Source organism: Rana temporaria, chromosome 3 (genome assembly GCF_905171775.1).
Source record: "Rana temporaria chromosome 3, aRanTem1.1, whole genome shotgun sequence".
NCBI classification, from domain to species: domain Eukaryota; kingdom Metazoa; phylum Chordata; class Amphibia; order Anura; family Ranidae; genus Rana; species Rana temporaria.
In genome coordinates this window covers 447,475,040-447,497,930 of record NC_053491.1, presented here as the reverse complement: position 1 = coordinate 447,497,930, position 22,891 = coordinate 447,475,040, and the positions used below count along the sequence as shown (strand labels likewise).

The 22,891-nt window shown below is 46.6% G+C and overlaps 1 protein-coding gene across 1 annotated transcript; it reads left to right on the top strand.

The window, feature by feature from the left end:
- Window positions 1-209: 209 nt before the first annotated feature.
- Window positions 210-20,879, top strand: CCDC130 (coiled-coil domain containing 130). The gene is made up of 9 exons (XM_040346586.1): window positions 210-327; window positions 618-671; window positions 4,957-5,039; window positions 8,872-8,927; window positions 9,011-9,071; window positions 11,291-11,433; window positions 11,555-11,727; window positions 18,235-18,373; window positions 20,418-20,879. Exons 1-9 carry the CDS (start codon window positions 325-327, stop codon window positions 20,861-20,863), a joined length of 1,158 nt encoding a protein of 385 aa, XP_040202520.1. The 5' UTR covers window positions 210-324; the 3' UTR covers window positions 20,864-20,879.
- The last annotated feature ends 2,012 nt before the right edge of the window (window positions 20,880-22,891 follow it).

Here is a 22,891-nt window from a genome sequence, read left to right as displayed (position 1 = left end):
GTTTATTGTTGGCATATACATGACTTCCGCAGCATTCTACGATAGGCAGCAAAATATGACAATATGTTTGTCCCTTTAGAGGCCACCGTTATCACTCTAGTAATAAGCTTATTGTCTCCAAGCACCTCCCCTGGATTCAGGTTGGCGGCCATGTTTCTGAAGACCAATCTCCATTGACTTACACAGGCAGGCTGCGCTACGGAAGCGGGGACACTGAACACCCGGAAGTAAACTTGTACAGGTTGGGTCGCGTCTATGTGACGTTCAGACAACAACAGAGGTGTGCAGGAGGAGAGCGCTGGGTGAGGAGACCACAGAGGGAACATGGTGAGTGCATTGCATTGTTTTCTATTGCTAGAGTCTCAGGGTGCTGGGATATAAAGAGAACCTGTCTTCATATAATGAAGGAGGAAGCAACATAGTGTCAGGGCAGATATAATGGAGTGTCTGAGTATTGCAGCATGGCCTGGGGAGCCCCTGCAAATACTAAATATAATATCGTATAAGTCACTCACATGTCTGCCATAGAGCCTCAGCCTGCCGGGACATGGATTCCCCCCACGGTGATGGACCCGCTGGATGATCACAGATAATAAACTCTTTGTTTTGTCTTTTAGGGGGAGAGAAAAGGAACCAACAAGTATTACCCTCCGGATTTTGATCCCGCCAAAGTAAGTGTGACTAAAGGAAGTATGATTTATGTTTTGAAGTAGCAGCGGATTTTTGTTTACATGTCTGTAAACCCCATAATGGTCTGTTCCTTATTATACAGGATTTATATAGCGCCAGCAGTTTGCAGAGCGCTTCACAATATAAATTCCTTCACAATGCCTGACTTCATTTACTACCAGAATGCCTATAGAGGTGATCGCTATCTGATCTGGCTGACGACAGTCCGGTCAGGAAGTTATTAACCACTTAAGCCCCGGACCAATATGCTGGCTAAAGACCCAAGGTGTTTTTACAGTTCGGGACTGCGTCGCTTTAACAGACAATTGCGCGGTCGTGCGACGTGGCTCCCAAACAAAATTGGCGTCCTTTTTTCCCCACAAATAGAGCTTTCTTTTGGTGGTATTTGATCACATCTGCGGTTTTTAGTTTTTGCGCTATAAACAAAAATAGAGCGACAATTTTGAAAAAAATGCAATATTTTTAACTTTTTGCTATAATAAATATCCCCCAAAAACATATATAATTTTTTTTCCCTCAGTTTAGGCCGATATGTATTCTTCTACCTATTTTTGGTAAAAAAAATCGCAATAATCGTTTATCGGTTGGGTTGCGCAAAATTTATAGCGTTTACAAAATAGGGGATAGTTTTATTGCATTTTTATTTTCTTTATTTTTTTTACTACTAATGGCGGCGATCAGCGATTTTTTTTTCGTGACTGCGACATTATGGCGGACACTTCGGACAATTTTGACACATTTTTGGGACCATTGTCATTTTCACAGCAAAAAATGCATTTAAATTGCATTGTTTATTGTGAAAATGACAGTTGCAGTTTGGGAGTTAACCACAGGGGGCGCTGTAGGAGTTAGGGTTCACTTTGCGAGTGTTTACAACTGTAGGGGGGTGTGGCTGTAGGTGTGACGTCATCGATCGTGTCTCCCTATAAAGGGGATGACGCGATCGATACGCCACCACAGTGAAGCACGGGGAAGCCGTGTTTACACACGGCTCTCCCCGTTCTTCAGCTCCGGGGACCGATCGCCGCACTCGAGCGGCGATCGGGTCCGTGGGACCCGCGCCCGCGACCCACGGCTGGGTACAAGTACAGGACGTATATATACGTGCTTGTGCCCAGCCGTGCTATTCTGCCGACGTATATGTGCAGGAGGCGGTCCGGAAGTGGTTATAAACCGAATGGCAGGTTTTGACATTTGACATGGGGAAGTGCTATCTTAAAGACTAAGACCCCTTTCACACTGGAGCGTATTGCAGGCGCTATAGCGTTAAAAATAGCGTCTGCAAAACGCCCTTAAACAGCTGCACCATTCATTCCAGTGTAAAAGCCTGAGGGCTTTCTCACTGGAGCGTTGCGCTAGCAGGAAGGTAAAAAAAGTCCTGCTAGCCGCATCTTTGGAGCGGTGCGTTTACCGCTCCTGCCCACTGAAATCAAGCTATACCGCTGGAAATGCGCTGCTGCCCCGCTAGCGGCCGAAATGCGCCACAAATCTGCCCATAGAACCGGCGCTAAAAATAGCGGAGTTGTACCGCCGACGCTATGGGTGGCTCAGTGTGAAAGGGGTCTATAGCCTAAACCAGGGGTTGACAAATTTGCTTGGAATCTAGGAGCCAGCTAAAAAAGTTAGGAGCCAGAAAACGCGCCCCGTCCCGACGAGCTTGCGCGCAGAAGCGAACACATACGTGAGCAGCGCCCGCATATGTAAACGGTGTTCAAACCACACATGGTGAGGTATAGCCGCAATTGGTAGAGCGAGAGCAATAATTCTAGCCCTAGTCCTCCTCTGTAACTCAAAACATGCAACCTGTAGAATTTTTTAAACATCGCCTATGGAGATTTTAAAGGGTAAAAGTTTGTCGCCATTCCACGAGCGGACGTAATTTTGAAGCGTGACATGTTGGGTATGAATTTACTCGGCGTAACATTATCTTTCATAATATAAAAAAAAAATGGGGATAACTTTACTGTTGTCTTATTTTTTTATTAAAAAAAGTGTAATTGTTTCCCAAAAAAGTGCGCTTGTAAGACCGCTGCGCAAATACGGCGTGACAGAAAGTATTGCAATGATCGCCATTTTATTCTCTAGGGTATTAGGATAAAAAATATATGTAATGTTTGGGGGTTCTAATTAGAGGGAAGAAGATGGCAGTGAAAATAGTGAAAAATTACATTAGCATTGCTGTTTAACTTGTAATGCTTAACTTGTAATACCAACGGCCACCACCAGATGGCGCCAGCTCACAAAAAAAAGCCAAGTCGCCAGGACCCTATTTCTAGTTGTTCTGGCGACCGGGATTTGTCGAGCCCTGGCCTAAACCCATCAAGGTTTTTTTTTTTTTTTTACTTGGGGGGGGGGGCAACTTTATTGATGTAAAGCACAGTTTACAAGCCATTGAGTTACATTTAGTCTCATAAGGTCTTTCGTATGATTGGACAACGAAAATACATACACAAAAAAAACATTGGTTTTAAAAAAAAACAAGCCAGAAATGCTACCTGTCACATTTGCTTTTTTTCTCAACCACATTGTCAAGCCATAAAGTAGCTAGAGTCATAACTGATCACATGTGCGTCATCAGGGCAGCTATAGGTCAAACAGAGGCCAAGATGGCAGCTTCCGTGGCTGAAAAGGATTGTTTAGTTCTGCTTTGAAGTGTGTGTTACCCTTAAAATTATTATGGCTTAAAGCAGGGGTAGGCAACCTTTCAGAGGTTCAGATCTACCTGGACAACATGGAAGAAGGCAAAGATCCCCAAGGGGAAGGGGGGGTCTACTATGCGGGGCCCTTTGAAAAACAAAAATCTATCAAGCTGCCAATAAAAAGACAGCGTCACTGTCCTCTGCCCCCCCCCCCCATTGCATTGTCCCCTGCCACTCCCCCTACAGTAGTATTCTGTACCCCCCCCCCAACGCAGTGTCCTCTGCCCCTTCACATTCCTCCCTGTACCCCCCCAATGCTGTGTCATATGTCCCCTTCACAACACCACTCCCCCAAATCTGTGTCACCTGAACGCCTTCATATCAAACCCCCCCATAGTGTCCGCTGTCCCTCCTCCCACAGTGTACCCCCACCCCACATACATACGGCGCCGTGTAAGTAGCAACTCCATGCCAGTGTGTGTTCATCAGAGTGGAGGTCAGGAGACGGCACAGTGCTGGGTGGAAGGTGGGAGCAGGAGATGACGGAGTTTATATTAGCAAGCTGGTGATTGAGCTGTCAGGGAAGTAGAGAGAGATCTGCTGTTGCTAGTGATCAGGAACAGTGATATCTCTGTACTCCCTGTCAGTCCCCCTCCCCCACAGTTAGAATCACTTCCTAGGGAACACTTAAAGCGGTAGTAAACCCGCAATTTTTTTTTTTTTTTTTAAACCTGTAGGTGAAACAAAAAAGGGTATACAACCACTTTAACCCCTTGATCGCCCCTAGTGTTAACCCATTCCCTGCCAATGTCATTTTTATACAGTAATCGGTGGCTATTTTTTTACCTCTGATCACTGTAAAAATGTCACTGGTCCCAGAAAAGTGTCCGACCTGTCCGCCGCAATGTCGCTGTCCCAATAAAAATCGCTTATCACCACCATTACTAGTAAAAAAAAATATATATATATATATATATATATATAATAGAAATGCCATAAATATATCCCCTATTTTGAAGATGCTATAACTTTTTTGCAAAACAATTAATATATGCTTATTGCGATATTTTTGGTAAAAAAAAAAATGTGGAAGAATACATATTGGCCAAAAACGGCTGAAGATTTTTTTTATTTTTTTTTATGTGGTGATATTTATTATAGCAAAAAGTTAAAAATATTTTTTTTTTTTTTCCGAAATTGTCGAACTATTTTGTTTATAGCGCAAAAAATAAAAACTGCAGAGGTGATCAAATACCACCAAAAGAAAGCTCTATTTGTGGGGGGGAAAGGGACGTCAATTTTGTTTGGGTACAGTTTCGTACGACCGCGCAATTGTTGGTTAAAGCGGCGCAGTGCCTTATCTCAAAAAAAAAATGCCTGGTTATTGAGCGGGAAAATCTTCTGGTCCTTAAGTGGTTAATAATAAAACCTGGAAGCTGATTGGCTACCATGCACAGATTTTGCTTTCTCCAGTTTTGGTAAATCTCCCCCATTGTGTGTACAGTAATGCAGAACACATCTTGATAAGCCACTTTTTTTTTTTTTGGTTAACACTCAGATAAAATAAAAGTTTTTAGAAGCTTCATCTAATCTTTATCGTTCTCCTGCTTTTTTCTTTTGCTGTCAGCATGGCTCTCTCAATCGCTATCGGAACAGTCACCCGCTGCGGGAACGGGCCCGGAAGCTGTCTCAGGGCATCCTTATCATCAGGTAAGAGGGCTGCACAATTTTGTTTTCATTTTTTGGGGTGGTGTAAAGGATAAGTGCACTTTAAGACAAATAGCCAGATTCAGGTACGGCGGCGCATCTTTCAGGCGGCGTAGCGTAACGTATTTACGCTACGCCGCCGTAAGTCAGAGAGGCAAGTGCTGTATTCACAAAGCACTTGCCCCCTAAGTTTCGGTGGTGTAGCGTAAATGGGGCCGGCGTAAGCGTGTCTAATTCAAATGAGGATGAGGGGGCGTGTTTTATGTAAATAGGTGGTGACCCGACGTGATTGATGTTTTTTACGAACGGCGCATGCACCGTCCGTGTGCATATACCAGTGTGCATTGCTCCAACGTACTCTGCAAGGATGTATTGGTTTTGACTTGAACGTAAATTACGTCCAGCCCCATTCACGGACGACTTACGCAAACAACGTAAAATTTTCCAATTTTCGACGCGGGAACGATGGCCATACTTAACATTGACTAGGCCAGCTATTTGTTCGACTAACGTTACGCTGGAAAAAGCCATACGTAAACGACGTAAAAAAAATGCGCCGGGCGCACGTACGTTCGTGAATCGACGTATCTAGTCATTTACATATTCTACGCCAAACTCAACGGAAGCACCACCTAGCGGCCAGCCTAAATATTGCACCCTAAGATACGACGGCGTAGGAGACTTACGCCGCTCGTATCTTAGCCTAATTTAAGCGTATCTGGTTTCCAGAATACGCTTAAATTTAGGACGGCGTAGATCCAGAGTTACGTCGGCGTATCTACTGATACGCCGGCGTAAAGCTACCTGAATCTGGCTAAAAGTGTACATACCTTTTTTGGCCCTGACCTCACCTAATCCACCCTCCCCCTCTACAGATGCATACTTACCTAAATCTGATGGGCGCTGCATCCAGTGTTCACATCCTGGCTGCGCCTGTGCATTACAGCTCTATAGACTTCTCTGTAGACTTCATTCTCTTGAAAGCTGTAATGCACAGTTGTAGCCAGGACAGTGAGACCATTTTCCCACTGAAGGTGCTTTACAGATGTTTTAGCTGAAAAAAAAAAAAGCACCTGTAAACTGCCACCCAGCGTGAAAGCCAGAGTGCTTTCACACTGGGACGGTGCACTTGCAGGGCGAAAAAAAAAGTCCTGCAAGCAGTATCTTTTGGGCGGTGCGGTAGTGGTGTATACACTGGGCTGGATTCAAGAAGCAATTGCGCCTGTGTAACCATAGTTACACAGCACAATTGCTTACTTGCCCCGGCGTAACGAATGCTCCTGATTCAGGAACCTCGTTACGCCGACTGCAGCCTAAGATATGCGCGGCATAAGGCTCTTATGCCCGCATATCTTAGGCTGCATTCTTGCGATGGCCGCTAGGTGGCGTTCCCGTTGCGCTCAGCGTATAGTATGCAAATTGCATACTAACGTCCATTCACAACGTTGCGCGAGCCCTGCGTACGCAATTTACGTAGTTTCCGTACGGCGGTTTTCGCGTAAGGCTGCCCCTGCTATTAGCAGGGGCAGCCAATGTTGCGTATATCCGTCGTTCCCGCGTCGCGAAATTAGAAATTTACGTAGTTTGCGTAAGTGAATCGTGAATGGCGCTGGACGCCATTCACGTTCACTTTGAAGCAAATGACGTCCTTGCGACGTCATTTGCCGCAATGCACGTCGGGAAAGTTTCCCGACGGAGCATGCGCTCGGCGCGGGAACGCGCCTAATTTAAATGATTCCCGCCCCCTACGGGATCATTTAAATTGCGCGCGCTTACGCCGGCCATTTTGCCGGCGAGCCCACGCAATTTACGGAGCTACTGCTCCGTGAATCAAGGGCAGCGCAGTAATTTTGCGGGGGCGCAGGGCAAAAACGTTGCCCTGCGCCTCCGTAAAAAATGCGCAAATCTACTTGAATCTAGCCCACTGTTCCCGCACCGCCCTGCCCATTGAAAATCAATGGGCAGCGCTGCCGAAGCGCCAGCAAAAAGCGATTAGACAGCGGCGCTTGTAACCCCTTGTTAAACCCTTATTTGGGGTTAAAAGCACCCCACTCCTACCTGCACAGCGCCGGTAAAGTACCGCTAAAACGAGCGGCGCTTTACCGTGTGAAAGTTCCCCCTACACCTGTCCTGGCTGTACCTGCATGCACAGGAGGTTGTGGCAGTTCGTCCAAGGTAAGTATTGAACAGCTACAACCTTCACTCAACTACAGGGGCGCTCTGCTATTATGCGTTACGGTTAACCTGGTCGTACAGGTTGTAATCTGATGATACACTCTCCACTAAAATTACCAAAACAAATAATGTGAGGGCCCCAACCTACACAATGCAATCTGTATCAGATCAGGCCGGCTTTGCACTATAGAGTTGGTGAATGGAAGGAACATTGCACAATCACATTTTGATGTGTTTGATCCACACTCGTCCCACTGAGATGACATCATACATTGTCAGCGTGAGATCAGGCAGTTGTCAGAGCGGCAATTGGCAAACTTTAGGGGGCGCTCTCACTCCTATCTCTGACCCTAGGTCACATCTCTGTGTTTCTCTGGTCCACGTTTGCACAGACATAGCAGTACATTCATTTGCATTTGCATGGGCCGCCGTGCCTACCTTTCTCTCTCAAAAAAGAAGGTGCATGCACCTTTTTCTTTTTTAAACGCGGCCTACAGGAAAATCGCATGGTCATGTTTAGGGTTGTCCCGATAGCGATACTAGTATCGGTATCGGGACCGATTCCGAGTATTTGCGGGAGTACTCGTACCCCCGCAAATACCCCCGATACCGAAATAGAATACCCCCCCCCCCCCCCTGCCGCCGCATCCCTGCTTGGTTAATACGGGCTGGGAATATTACAGCATTCATTTGAATAGCTGTAGTCTTTCCCGCCGCGCCTCGTATAGACACTCCCCCTTGCTCGGGTGAACTGTCCAATCCCGAGCAAGGGGGAGTGTCTATACGCAGGGCGGGGCGAAAGACTACAGCTATTCAAATGAAAGTTGTAATGTTCCCAGCCCGTATTAACCAAGCGGGGATGCGGCGCGGCAGCATGTACGGTAAGGGGGACATGGCTGCATATATGGGGGGGACATGGCTGCATATGGGGGGGACATGGCTGCATATGGGGGGGACATGGCTGCATATGGGGGGGGGACATGGCTGCATATGGGGGGGGGGGGACATGGCTGGATATGGGGGGGGACATGGCTGGATATGGGGGGGGGACATGGCTGCATATGGGGGGGGGGGGACATGGCTGCATATGGGGGGGGGGACATGGCTGCATATGGGGGGGGGACATGGCTGCATATGGGGGGGGGGGACATGGCTGCATATATGGGGGACGACATGGCTGCATATGTGGGGGGACGACATGGCTGCATATATGGGGGGACATGGCTGCATATATGGGGGGGACATGGCTGCATATATGGGGGGGACATGGCTGCATTTGTGGGGGGACATGGCTGCATTTGGGGACACATTTAAAAAAAAGTATCGGTATTCGGTATCGGCAAGTACTTGAAAAAAAGTATCGGTACTTGTACTCAGTCCTAAAAAAGTGGTATCGGGACAACCCTAGTCATGTTGACCATGCAATTTCCCTGCTGTTCCTGCACCTGCAAACGCGCTGCGTTTTTACATGCGTGGGGGTGCCATTCAGAATGAATGACCACCCTGCGCGTTTTCTTACAGCACGTTTTCACCGTGGGTGGTTCAGGAATCGCTGCAATTTCTATATTTGCAGCCACACACATAGGTGTGACCCAAGCCCTAGGGCCCTCGTAAGGTGTTTTTGATTTGTCTGATTCTTGTTTACCTCTCATCTTGACAGGTTTGAAATGCCTTATAACATATGGTGTGATGGCTGCAAGAATCACATTGGAATGGGTATGTGCTCCTTTATTCACCTCTTGTGCTGTGGCTCTGTCATTATTTCTTACTGACTGATCTGTGCACTGTGTGTCCCTCAGGTGTGCGATATAATGCAGAGAAGACGAAAGTGGGCAATTATTACACAACTCCAATATACAGGTAACTTCTTATATTTAGGCTGTATATCTCATCTAGAAACAAACTAAAACATTTAAGTAGTTTAAAACTTGAAGGTATTTTGCCTTCATCCATTCTATGCATGAAGGTAAAAAACCTTTAGACCCCATACACACTATTCGATTTTCTGCAGATTTTTGTCTTCAAATTTTACCAAAACCATATAATATGAGGTCAAACCTTAAAGGGGTTGTAAAGGTACAATTTATTTTTCCTAAATAGCTTCCTTTACCTTAGTGCAGTCCTCCTTCACTTACCTCATCCTTCCATTTTGCTTTTAAATGTCCTTATTTCTTCTGAGAAATCCTCACTTCCTGTTCTTCTGTCTGTAACTCCACACAGTAATGCGAGGCTTTCTCCCTGGTGTGGAGTGTCATGCTCGTCCCCTCCCTTGGATGACAGGAGAGTCAGGACACCCACTAACACACAGCTCCTTTCTCTATCTGCAACGTAGAGAGCGTCCTGACTCTCCTGTAGTTCAAGGGAGGGGGCGAGCACGACGCTCCACACCAGGGAGGAAGCCTCGCATTACTGTGTGGAGTTACAGACAGAAGAACAGGAAGTGAGGATTTCTCAGAAGAAATAAGGACATTTAAAAGCAAATTGGAAGGATGAGGTAAGTGAAGGAGGACTGCACTAAGGTAAAGGAAGCTATTTAGGGAAAAAAAATTGCACCTTTCCAACCCCTTTAACTGCTTGCCGATCAGCCGCAGGTTATATGGCGGCATGCCGGCTCTGCTGGGCGAGATCACGTAGGTATACGTCAACTCGCCGTTCAGCCATAGGCGGCGCTCGCCCCTGATGCCGACACGCGCGATCACCGCCGGGCACCCGCGATCGCTCGTTGCAAAGCGAGAACCGGGAGCTGTGTGTGTAAACACACAGCTCCCGGTCCTGTCAGGGGGAGAAATGACTTATCGTCTGTTCATACAACCCCCCCCCCTTCAGTTAGAACACACCCAGGGAACATAATTAACCCCTTCCTCGCCCCCTAGTGTTAACCCCTTCCCTGCCAGTGGCATTTTTATAGTAATCAATGCATTTTTATAGCACTGATCGCTATAAAAATGCCAATGGTCCCAAAAATGTGTCGGAAGTGTCCGCCATAATGTCGCAGTACCGTAAAAATCACAGATCGCCGCCATTACTAGTAAAAAAAAAATTAATAAAAATGCCATAAAAATACCCCCTATTTTGTAAACGCTATAACTTTTGCGCAAACCAATCAATAAACGCTTATTGCAATTTTTTTTTTTTTTTTTTTTACGAAAAATATGTCGAAGAATACGTATCGGCCTAAACTGAGGAAAAAAATATTTTTTTTATATATATTTTTGGGGGATATTTATTATAGCATAAAGTAAAAAATATAATTTTTTTTCAAAATTGACGCTCTATTTTTGTTTATAGCGCTAAAACTAAAAACCGCAGAGGTGATCAAATACCACCAAAAGAAAGTTCTATTTGTGGGGAAAAAAGGACGCCAATTTTGTTTTGGGAGCCACGTCGCACGACCGCGCAATTGTCAGTTATAGCGACGCAGTGCCGAATCGCAAAAAGTGCGTCCGGGAGTTAAAGCGGTTGTAAACCCGCATAAAATGTTTTATTTTTTTTTCCTCCTGTAAGGGAAAAGTCATAATGAGCTAATATTATCCGCATATTAGCTCATTATGAAATACTTACCTCGGAACGAGGTGCGTAGCACTTACCTGGTTCACGCCGAGTGAGATTTCATCTTGCCTCGGCGTGTCTTCCGGGTATCACCGCTCCAGCGCTGTGATTGGCTGGAGCGGCGATGACGTCACTCCCGCGCGGGAGATTTAAAACTCGGCAAGGTCCGGCGGCTGCCGCCGGTCCTTTCGCCGTAGATCCCCCCTGCGCATGCGCAGCGGCGCATTGCGAGGGGAATATCTCCTAAACCGTGCAGGTTTAGGAGATATTCTTTATACCTACAGGTAAGCCTTGTTATAGGCTTACCTGTAGGTAAAAGTACAAAAAGTGGGTTTACAACCGCTTTAAGTGGTTAAAAAAAAAATGTAGGCCTTTAGCATCATGGTGTAGCATTTCTACTGTGCTAGAAAAGTGACACATTGAATTTGGCTGCTAAGGCCTACATTTTTTATTTTTTTATTCTAGGTGTTTAGTGCCGTCTCTCATGTGATTAATGAAGGTGTGTTCCCTATATTATATTCATTCATTAGGTTTAAGATGAAGTGTCATTTGTGTGTGAATTACATTGAGATGCAGACTGATCCAGCTTCTTGCGATTATGTCATTGTGAGCGGAGCGCAGAGGAAGGAGGAGCGATGGGACATGGGCGAGAACGAGCAAATCCTAACAACAGGTCAGTGTGGTGGGCGGAGCTTTGGAGCAGAGACGTGCTGCGCCCCCCCAAAGGCTGACACTGCTTGGGGCTCAACTGGCTTTCTTTTCCTACATCATATTATTTTCTTGTCCTTTTACAGAACATGAACAGAAACAAAAACTGGAGACGGATTCCATGTACCGGCTGGAACACGGTGCTGCAGATAAAGAGAAGCTGAAGAAGGCCATACCCTCGCTGTTTGAGCTGCAGGAAGCACAGGACGCTTGGAAGGATGACTTTGCTCTCAACAGTCTTCTGCGCACCAAGTTTAGAGTGAGCTGCCTTGTGTATTGTTGCTTGCCATTTCTCACAGTGTTATGATTATTCTTAACCAGTTACCGACCGCCCACTGTATATGTACGTCCTGTTTTTAAAGATGGATATCTCGGTAACGGCAGCAGCTGCTGCCACAACCGAGGTATCCATCTTTTCAGTGGGCGGCCATGTAAACGATAACGGCGGTCTCCGCGGCGGATTCGCCGCGAGATCGCCGTTATCGGTGGCGGGAGAGGGGGCCCCCCCTCCCGCCGCTCTCCCGCGCCCTCCGCCGCTTACCGGAGCCGTCGGTAGCGGCGGAGGAGATCGGGTGCTGCTGCCTGATCAGTGAGGACTCGTGTGAGGGCAAGATGGCCCCCACCCGTCCTCATAGCTTTGCTGGGCGGAAGTGACGTCAAAACGTCAGTCCCGCCCAGCGTCTTAAAGAGACAATTTTTTTGTTCTCATTTTTTTAAATGACAAATTTTCCATTTTTTTTTTTTGCATTTAAGGCTAAATATGAGATCTGGGGTCAAAAAGACCTCACATCTCATATTTAAGAGGACCTGTCATGATTTTTTCTATTACAAGGGATGTTTACATTCCTTGTAATAGGAATAAAAGTGATAACAAATTATTTTTTTATTATTTCAGTGTAAAAAATTATAAAATCAATAATAATAAATAAGAAAACAAAAAAATAATAATTTTAAAGCGCCCCCGTCCCAACGAGCTCGCGTGCAGAAGTGAACGCATACGCAAGTAGCACCCGCATATGAAAACGGTGTTCAACCCACACAAGTGAGGTATCGCCACGATCGTTGGAGCAAGAGCAATAATTCTAGCCCTAGACCTACTCTGTAGCTCAAAAAATTAAACCTATAGAATTTTTTAAACGTCGCCTATCGAGATTTTTATGGGTAAAAGTTTGACGCCATGCCACGAGCGGGCGCAATTTTTAACAGTGACATGTTGGCTATCATTTTACTCGGCGTAACATTATCTTTCACAATATATAAAAAAATTGGGCCAAATTTATTGTTGTCTTATTTTTTAATTAAAAAAAGTGAATTTTTTCCAAAAAATTGCGCTTGTAAGACCGCTGCGCAAATACGGTGTGACAAAGTATTGCAATGAGCGCCATTTTATTCTCTAGGGTGTTAAAACCCCCAAAAATTATATATATTTTTTTTCTAAGTAATTTTCTAGCAAAAAAAAATGTTTTAGTCTTGTAAACGCCGAATCTGAAAAACACCTTCTGTCCTTAAGTGGTTAAAGACCATTTTCAGTTTACTGCCATACCTCCTGGTTTTAACAGGGGCACCTTTTTGTGGGCAAAAAAATAAAAATGAACTTTTATGTTTTATGCACTTTTAGACCCTTTTCACACTGGGGCCGCGTGAGTGCTAAAGCACTGCTCTTTTTAGCAGCTTTTTTTGGCCGCTAGTGGGGTGCTTTTAAAACTCCTGTGTTGCGGTGCTTCCAAAGTGCTTTTCAGTCGCTTCGGAAGCACCGCCCATTCATTCCAATGGGCAGGGCATTTTCGGAACGCTGAATACAGCGCTCCCAAACCACCCCAAAGATACTTGTGACGGTAGTAGAATGATATCCCCGTCAAACATTCCCTTCTTCCCATAACGAAAATTACCCAATATTCCACGTGGAGAAATATTCCTGGAATCGCCCAATAAGCCACACATGAGCCCAAGCTTACTGCTGGAACAAGAGACACTTTAATGGTACAACACCTAGCTTATATGTAGTTACAAACTGTTACAATGACAATCTCCGCCCCCCCCCTCACACAGTGGGGGCTCCCATACAGATTATAGGCAGACACTTTGGAGCCTGACCCTGAAGACACATTTCTTTAGATAATGACATCAGTGAAGTTACTTACTAGTTGTAACAGAATACGTTATCTAGACAGCTTGGCCCTGCATATAGAAGAGGTAATTACCACAATGAAGCAATCAGAATAATAAACATGAGCCACTTATCTAATCATTTAGCCTGACGATACAATACACATCTCTAAAGGGTAAACACAGGTCTTCTCCACACAACACACAGACCTTAAACTAGCAGGGAGGGAATTAGACTGAAGCATATAGGCAATTGCATAAAAGTCCTTCACAATACTGCTTGTAGGACTTTTCAGAACGTCCCGCAAGTGCACCGCCCCTGTGTGGAAAGTCACAATTGAATGAATAGGAGGCGGTTTTCAGGCACTTAGCAGAGGCTATTTCCAGCGCTAAAGCGTCTGAAAACCGCCCTAGTGTCAAAGGGGTCTAAGGGGGGCATGGTCACCAAGAATAAATACATAAATAGTTCACCTTGTGAAAGCTCATCATTGCCAAGGACTAATGCCTCGTACACACGACCAGTTTTCGCGGCAGGAAAACTGCCATGAGAGCTTTGGCCCGGAATCCTGGCCGCGTGTATGCTCCATCGCAGTTTTCCCGACAGGAAAACCGATGGGAAAAATGAGAACAAGTTTTCTTTTTTCCTGCTGAGATTCCCAGCGTTTTTTTCCCTGCAGTTTTCCTATGGGGAACCCTGCGATGGAGCATACACACGGCAGGGATTACCGGCCAAGCTCTCATGGCATATTTCCTGCCAGGAAAACCGGCCGTGTGTACGAGGCATTGGGGGCTCTCCTTGTGCATCTGGACTAAAGGAGGTTTAACCTCCACATATAAAGTAATAGCTGTGAAAATGTGGAAGAGGAATTGCTTCTGGACAGCTCGTTTTTGTGTGTGTGTGTGTGTGTGTGTGTGTCTGTGTTTGTTTTTTTAATGCTGGATGAATTCCTAAATGCACAAAAAATATAACTTTCTATTATTATTTAAACTTCATAACTCTGGAGATTTTTGATCCATGGAATAACCGATTACCTTAGATCAGGGGTGTCCAAACTTTGAAAACAAAGGGCGTGTTTACTGTCCTTTTGGACTTTAGATGCGCCAGATTGTGGCGAGTGTGGTAAGAAAATGCCCCAGTGTCAGTGGGATTAAACAATGCCTCAGGCTTGGTGGTCAATGGGGGTAAATATAGTACCCCATTATTGGTATTAGTAGGAGGAATAGTGCCCCATTGTTGGTGTCAATTGAAGGAATAGTGCCTATCATTGGTGTCAGTGGAAGGAATGTTGCCCCATTTTTGTTGTCAATGGAAGAAACCATGCCCCATGATTTGGTGTCTGTGGGAGGAATTGTGCCCCACTGTTGGGTGTCAGTGAAAGGAGTGCTGCTTTGTTTTCTGTGGGAGGAATAGTGCATTGTGTCAGTGGATTAGTGTCCCAAGGGCCAGATGAAGGCAAGCAAAGGGCTGCATCCGTCCTGCGGGCCGCAGTTTGGAGACCACCTCCTTAGATCAGGAAATCCATTTTTTTTTTTTTTTCTGTTTAAGCAAATTAGATCATGCTTCAAAAGTTTATGCCTTTCCTCATTGGTCAGCTGTGGGTATGTGGTCCTGTTAATAGAAGTTATCTCTTTATTCTCTTTTTTTTTTTTTTACTATTGGTTGAACTAGATGGACCTTTTTATTTATTTATTTTCTTTCAACTTTCTAACTCTGGCCCAGATTCACGTAGAAGTGCGGCGGCGTAACGTATCGTAGATACGTTACACCGCCGCAAGTTTTCTTCGCAAGTGCCTGATTCACAAAGCACTTGCGAGAAAACTTCCGCCGGCGGCCTCCGGCGTAAGCCCGCGTAATTCAAAGGGGCGTGTGCCATTTAAATTCAGCGCGCTCCCGAGCCGGACCTACTGCGCATGCTCCCTTTTGAATTTCCCGCCGTGCTTTGCGCGAAGTGACGTCATTTTTTCGAACGGCGACGTGCGTAGCGTACTTCCGTATTCCCGGACGTCTTACGCAAGAAGGAAACATTTTCAAATTTCGACGCAGGAACGACGGCCATACTTTATACAGCACATACGGGTGCTGTGTAAAGTTAGGGCACCAAAAACGACGACTAACTTTGCGACGGGAAACTAGACTAGCAGCGACGTGGCGAACGCGAAAAAAACGTCGTGGATCGCCGTAACTACTAATTTTCATACCCGACGCTGGTTTACGATGCAAACTCCCCCCAGCGGCGGCCGCGGTATTGCATCCTAAGATCCGACAGTGTAAAACAATTACACCTGTCGGATCTAAGGGCTATCTATGCGTAAATGATTCTATGAATCAGTCGCATAGATACTCTCAGAGATACGACAGACTATCTGAGATACTCCGTTGTAACTCGGCTGTGAATCTGGGCCTCTGTAACTATGTTAAGTCTTGTTGGAAGTAGAAATATTGTGGCTTTTGGTAATTGTACTTGCTTGTTGAGCAAATAAGCCTCTCTGACTTGCAGGCCTTGGCCCAGATTCAGGTAGATTCGCGCAATATTTGCGTGGGCAAAGGGCAACGATTTTTGCTCTGCGCCCACGCAAATATTTCGATTTGCCCGCGATTCACGGAGCAGTAGCTCCGTAAATTGCGCGGGCGCTATGCTAATTAGCCCTGCGTAAGGGCGCCTAATGTAAATGATCCCGCCGGGGGCGGGAATCATTTAAATTAGGCGCGCTCCCGCGCCGAGCGAACAGCGCATGCTCCGTCGGGAAACTTTCCCGACATGCATTGCGGCAAATGACGTCGCAAGGACGTCATTTGCTTCTAAGTGAACGTGAATGGCGTCCAGCGCCATTCACGAATCACTTACGTAAACGACGTGAAATTTAAATTTCACGAGCGGGAAGGGCGGCTATACTTTAGCATTAGCTGCCCCTGCTATTAGCAGGAGCAACCTTACGCTAAAGTCGCCGTACGGAAACTCCGTACCTTGCGTGCGCAGGGCCCGCGCAACTTTTGTGAATCGGTGGTAGTATGCAATTTGCATACTATACGCCGATCACAATGGCCTCGCCCCCTAGCGGCCAACGCAAGAATGCAGCCTGAGATATGAAGGCATAAGGAGGCTTATGTCTGTCATATCCTAGGCTGCAGTCCGCGTAGCGATGTTCCTGAATCAGGGGCATTCGCTACGCGGGAGCAAAACAGCTATTGCGCCGCGCAACAGCTTCTTGAATCTGGGCCCTTGTTTTTAGAGACCATTTCTTTTAAAAGAGAAGTATGGATTTTATTTTTTGGTCCAATGCTGCATCTGTTCCCCCGCCGGCTCTAATGCCTGGTACACACGATCGGATTTTCCGTCGGGAAAAAACCTTGGATGGTTTTTCCGACGGAATTCCGCTCAAGCTTGGCTTGCATACACACGGTCACACAAAAGTTCTCTGGACTTTCGACTGTCAAGAACGCGGGTGACGTACAACACTACGACGAGCCGAGAAAATTAAATTCAATGCTTTTGAGCACGTGTCGGAATTTTGCACGTCGGAATTGCTACAGACGATTACAATTTTTCCGGTCGGACAGATTGAGAACCTGCTGTCGAACTTTTGCTGGTGGAAATTCTGCCAGCAAAAGTCCGATGGAGCATACACACGGTCGGAATTTCCAACCAAAAGCTCACGTCGGACTTTTGCTGGCGGAATTTCCGACCGTGTGTATGCTACATTAGACTGAGAACTAAGTGATCTGAAACCGCTGATCGCTCGGTTCTGACAGCTTCATGAGCAGAGACTGTCAGTCACCGCTCTCTGCTCTGCCCCATCCTCGCTCGGCTGTGGGTGGGGCGGGAGCAGCTGGCTTGGGCTGAGAGGTTGAGCTGGGTGCTTTTCCAGGCATATGGGTGGATCCCAACTTTATTGTCACGATCTTGCCCAAACCTGGACTGGCTCTGTGACATAAGCCGACGGTGGGCTTCAGCCCAGTCTGCTAAAAACAGGTCACAGGAGTCCAGAACGAACTGCACTCCTGTGATCCACAGGAGAAGTATAACCAAACGAGCGGTGGCTGTACTTCTGCTTTACTTATGGTCGTCCGTCTAAAATTATATATGCATTCAACATGTTTTATGTACGTGTAGACATCCAAAAGCTCTGAGTCTGCTGCTGGGTGACACCATGTTGGATGTAATGTCGGCTGAACCAGAGCTGTCACTCAAGTGACACTCTATTGCAGGGATATGCAATTAGCGGACATCCAGCTGTTGCAGAAAGTCCCATGAGGCATAGCAAGACTGACAGCCTAGGCAGAGGCATGATGGGACTTGTAGTTTTGTGTCCAGCAGATAGAAATCCAATTTGTTTAAATGGTAATGCTAGAAAACATCATCACTGTGCCAAGGTTTGTGAGATAAGTGTATGTTAGTAACACTTACCTCCCCGGTGTCTTTTACTAGTGATGCTGGTAGTTTCATTCCTTCTTCTGTCTTGTGCTGTTCCGGTCCTTGCACTATGCTTTTGGTAGTCAGGAAGTCCCATAGACTTCGATGGAGCCGATTGCAGGGACCAGGGGTGGTAGCGGTGCGGGGCGGGTTTTATAGTTTTATGAAATTGAGCCCAGTACCCAATTCTACAATTTTAGTTACACTCCCTTCTTTCCTTTTGAATGTATTCTGTTTTCCCAACTTAGGAAGAGAAAAAGCAGATTCTGGAGGAGGAACAGAAGGACCAGGCGTTCCTGAAGAAAGCCTCCTTGGATCTGAAGCTCCTTCCAGAGACAGAGGAAGATAAGAAGATAGCATCTCTACTAAAGTACCGCAGCCTGGAGTGTAAGCACTGGGGGGTGCACCCAGATACCCCCAGATTGTTTAACCACTTGCTTACTGGGCACATATACCCCCTTCCTGCCCAGGCGAAATTTCAGCTTTCAGCACTGCGTCGCTTTAAATTAAAATTGCGCGGTCGTGCGACGTGCCTCCCAAACAAAACTGACGTCCTTTTTTTCCCACAAATAGAGCTTTCTTTTGGTGGTATTTGATCACCTCTGCGGTTTTTATTTTTTGCGCTATAAACAAAAAAAGAGCGAAAATTTTGAAAAAAAAACACAATATTTTTTACTTTTTGCTATAATAAATATCCCATTTAAAAAAATATATATATATTTTTTTTCCTCAGTTTAGGCCGATACGTATTCTACATATTTTTGGTAAAAAAAAAAAATCCCAATAAGCGTATAGTGATTGGTTTGCGCAAAAGTTATAGTGGCTACAAAATAGGGGATAGAATTCTGACATATTTTTATTTATTTATTTTTTTACTAGTAATACGGCGATCTGCGAATTTTGTCAGGACTGCGATTATTGCGGCGGACACTTTTGACACATGTTTGGGACCATTCACATTTATACAGTGAACAGTGCTATAAATATGCAATGATTACTGTATAGATGTGACTGGCAGGGAAGTGGTTAACACTAGGGGGCGAGGAAGGGGTTAAATGTGTATCCTGGGAGTGATTCTTACTGTGGGGGGAGGGTGGTGACTGGGGGAGGTGACCGATGCTGTGTCCCTATGTACAAGGGACACAGCATCAGTCTCTTCTCCCTGACAGGATGTGGAGCTCTGTGTTTACACACACAGAGCTTCACGTCCCTGCTCTGTCATTGCCGATCACGGGTACCTGGCGGACATCGCGGCCGCTAGGCACACGCATCGGCATCTCGGGGACGCGCCGGGTGCGCGCACGCCCCCCCAGTGGCCGGAGGACGCGAAGACGTCAAAAGACGTCGTCCTGGATTTATAGAGCCACCTTGAGGCCATCTTTTGATTATTGCCCGGGACTCAAGTAGTTAATGGAGTGTTGATAAACCTGTTCTTTAGAAGATTTAGTCAAGGGAGAAAAGACCTACCGTATATGTTAGTGGTGCCCCGAAAATGAAAGCCATCCTGCCGGGAGAAGACAGTGACTATTGCTAGAAAATAATCGCAAGTAAAATCCAGAAGGCTGGTTGTACCCAAGTTAATCGATCAACTTGGTACGTTCAGCCTGCTCATACACGGTTCGAATCTCATCCGATTCCTGCTGAACCGGCTGAGATTTGAACCGTCTATGGCCGGTGCATTGCCATGAAATGCGATGGTCCGCCTCCATCACATCCTATTGGCTCACTCCTGTCACGTGACATATTTAAACGTCATCAGTCTCAGCTAGGCTATCATAGGGAGAGGATCTCCTCTCCCTGTGATAGCTGAAGCTGCACGGAGCTGGTGCTATGCGCATGCGCGAGTCTACGCTATTAGCGTAGACCTGTATGCGCAGTAGTAAATTTAGCTTACTCGCGCACCCAGGGAGGTCAACCCCCGTGCAGCTCTTCAAAGGGCTAAGAGAGAGGAGAGGGGGGCAGGCAGATGGGAGGCTGCCCATGGTGTGTGTGTGCTGCTGGCCACACAGCCTGAGAGCAGGAGGAGGGGAGAGGCAGCCTATAGATGTGTGTGAGATCATTGTTTCTATACATTGTTACACCAGCAATGCACTCACTGCAACACAGGCTGCTCCTCACAGAGCTAATAGCGTAGACTCGCGCATGCGCATAGCACCAGCTCCGTGCAGCTTCAGCTATCACAGGGAGAGGAGATCCTCTCCCTATGATAGCCTAGCTGAGACTGATGACGTTTAAATATGTCACGTGACAGGAGTGAGCCAATAGGATGTGATGGAGGCGGACCATCACATTTCATGGCAAATCGCAATTCATGGCAATGCACCGGCCTAAGTCTAAACTATCCTTTTTTTTGCCGTGATTGGGTTGTGTGACCAGCTATAAGGAAGAGATGATTAGTTTACTGAGATTGTAATATTCCTTCACTTCCCAGCATATGACAAAAGGCAGCAGAAGAAACGCTCGGAGATCTCCAGCCGCTCTTGGTTTTCTCGGGGAAGTGACGTGAAGATCCAGACAACAAATAACTCCTTAAAGAATCTCAAGATCCGACCTAAACCTCCACCCAGCCCCGTACCCAGCCCCGTAGCATTGGCATTATCGCTCGGAGTGGTACGGAGGGAATCGAAGGAGGGGAATGATAAGGAAAAGATTGTTTCCTCGGCTGAATGTGAAGAAGAAACGACAGAGGAGATTGACGGGAAGCAGCGGGAGAGCAATGAACTAATATCGAACCAGAGCGCTGCTTTACAGACTGTCCGTAATACAGACGCCTCTCCGCCTGAGACACCACCCAAGGACAGACCTTCCATACAGCCAGCTACTCCCTCCTGCCTTGTACCTGACTACTCTGATTCCAGCTCGGAGTCAGAGTCATGAACTGCATTTAACAATACCTAGATCTGGCTTTATTGGCTTGTATTTCCTGGCTGGAGGAAGTCCAGCATCAATGAATGAATGAAGGAGTGGGCCGGGGACAAATCGGGCTTGGGAGGAAAGGGGTAGGCAACCTGGGGCCCTCCAGCTGTTGTGGAACTACATTTCCCATGAGACATTGCAAGGCTGGCAGTTACAATTACTCCCAGAGGCATGATGGGACTTGTAATTCTGCAACAGCTGGAGGGCCCCCAGGTTGTCTAGCCCTTTCCTCCCAAGCCTGATTTGTCCCTGGCCCACTCCTTTCATTCATTGGAATTCAGTTCTTTCAAACATGGAGGCTCAGCATCACTTGTGGGCATTACTACTGCTTTGTGTTTTCAGGAAAATTTGTACATCGCCCTGCTGGTGGCTCTCGCCAGCAATGATATGCCTGCATTGCATATAGATCAAGTAAAGATGTCACTGGATCTAAAATAAAGTATATCATGGAAATAAGTTATATTTAAAGTGGTTGTAAAGGCTCAAGGCTCTTTTTACCTTTGTGCATTCTATGGATGATGTTAAAAAAACTCTGTGTGCAGCAGCCACCCAAATACTTACCTGACCCCTATCTCGATCTAGCAATGTGCACAAGAGCAGCAGCCCTCCTGGGTCTCTTCCTTCTCATTGGCTGAGACAGAAGTGGGAGCCATTGGCTACTGTCAATCACAGCCAGTGAGCCAATGAGGAGAGAGCGGGGTGAGGCCAAACCATGCTCTGTTTGTGAATGGACACTCTGAGCAGGGGCTCAGAAGCAAGCTGCTTGGTATGGGGGCACTTGGCAGGAGGGAGGGGCCAGGAGCACCAGCGGGGGACCTGAGAAAAGGAGGATCGGGGCTGCTTTGTGCAAAACCACTACACAGAGCAGGGAAGTATGACATGTTTTTTTTTTTTTTTAAAGAAAATATCTGCCTTTTAAAGCGGAGCTCCATCCGCTTGTTTGCTTCCTCCTCCCCTCCGCTGCCATATTTGGCACTTTTTGGGGGGGGGTGCAGGTACCCACATCCAGGATACCTTGACGTGGCAAAGTTTCCCAGAAGTTTAGCCCCTCTTCTCTTTCCCCGCCGCCAGGCCATTCACAAAGCGCAGTGGGCTTCCCGTATGCGCAGTAGGGAAACGGCTGTGAAGCCGCAAGGCTTCACTGCCGGTTTCCCTTACAAGGAATGGCAGTGGCGGCACCCGAGAGCCGATTGAAAAACTGTCTGGGGTGGAGGAGGAGTCATATTCAACTTGACTTGTTCTGTAATGTTAAAAATGTTTTGTGGCTTCTCTGAACTACTTCTTCATATAAATGCAGGATGTGATCCTGACACTCATTGGCAGGGCTGCTGATAAGCCAGTACAACCAGCCCTGTTGTACCGGGCCCGGTCAGTAGGTGGGGCCCATGCAGCTTCAGAGGAAATTCAGTGGAGAAAAAAAACAGCTAACTAATTTACACACCCCGCTCACAGGGCCGCTGATAAGGGGTAGGTCACCATGGCGACTTACGCAACATCCGGTGCCTACTCCCCCCCCCCGCCTTCTGGGAGACACACAGGTCCCAGAAGACAGCAGGGACCAGTTGGATTGCGCAGTGCAAATCGCGCATGTGCAGTAGGGAACCAGGAAGTGAAGCCGCAAAGCTTCACTTCCGGATTCCCTTACCGAAGATGGCGGCGGCAGTACCCGAGAGCCGAGGGACAGATCGGCTTCCGACATCGCGGGCGCCCTAGACGGGTAAGTGTCCTTATTTTAAAAGTCAGCAGCTGCAGTATTTGTAGCTGCTGACTTTTGATTTAAAAGAAATTAGCGGGACTCCGCTTTAATACAATTTTAGATTTTAGATTCATCAGGAAGCTTGTAAGCTATATTGTATTTGCTAATAATGGGCCAGATTCAAGAAGCAATTGCGCCCGTGTAACCATAGGTTACACGGCGCAATTGCTTACTTGCTCGGGCGTAGCAAATGCTCCTGATTCAGGAACATCGCTACGCCGACTGCAGCCTAA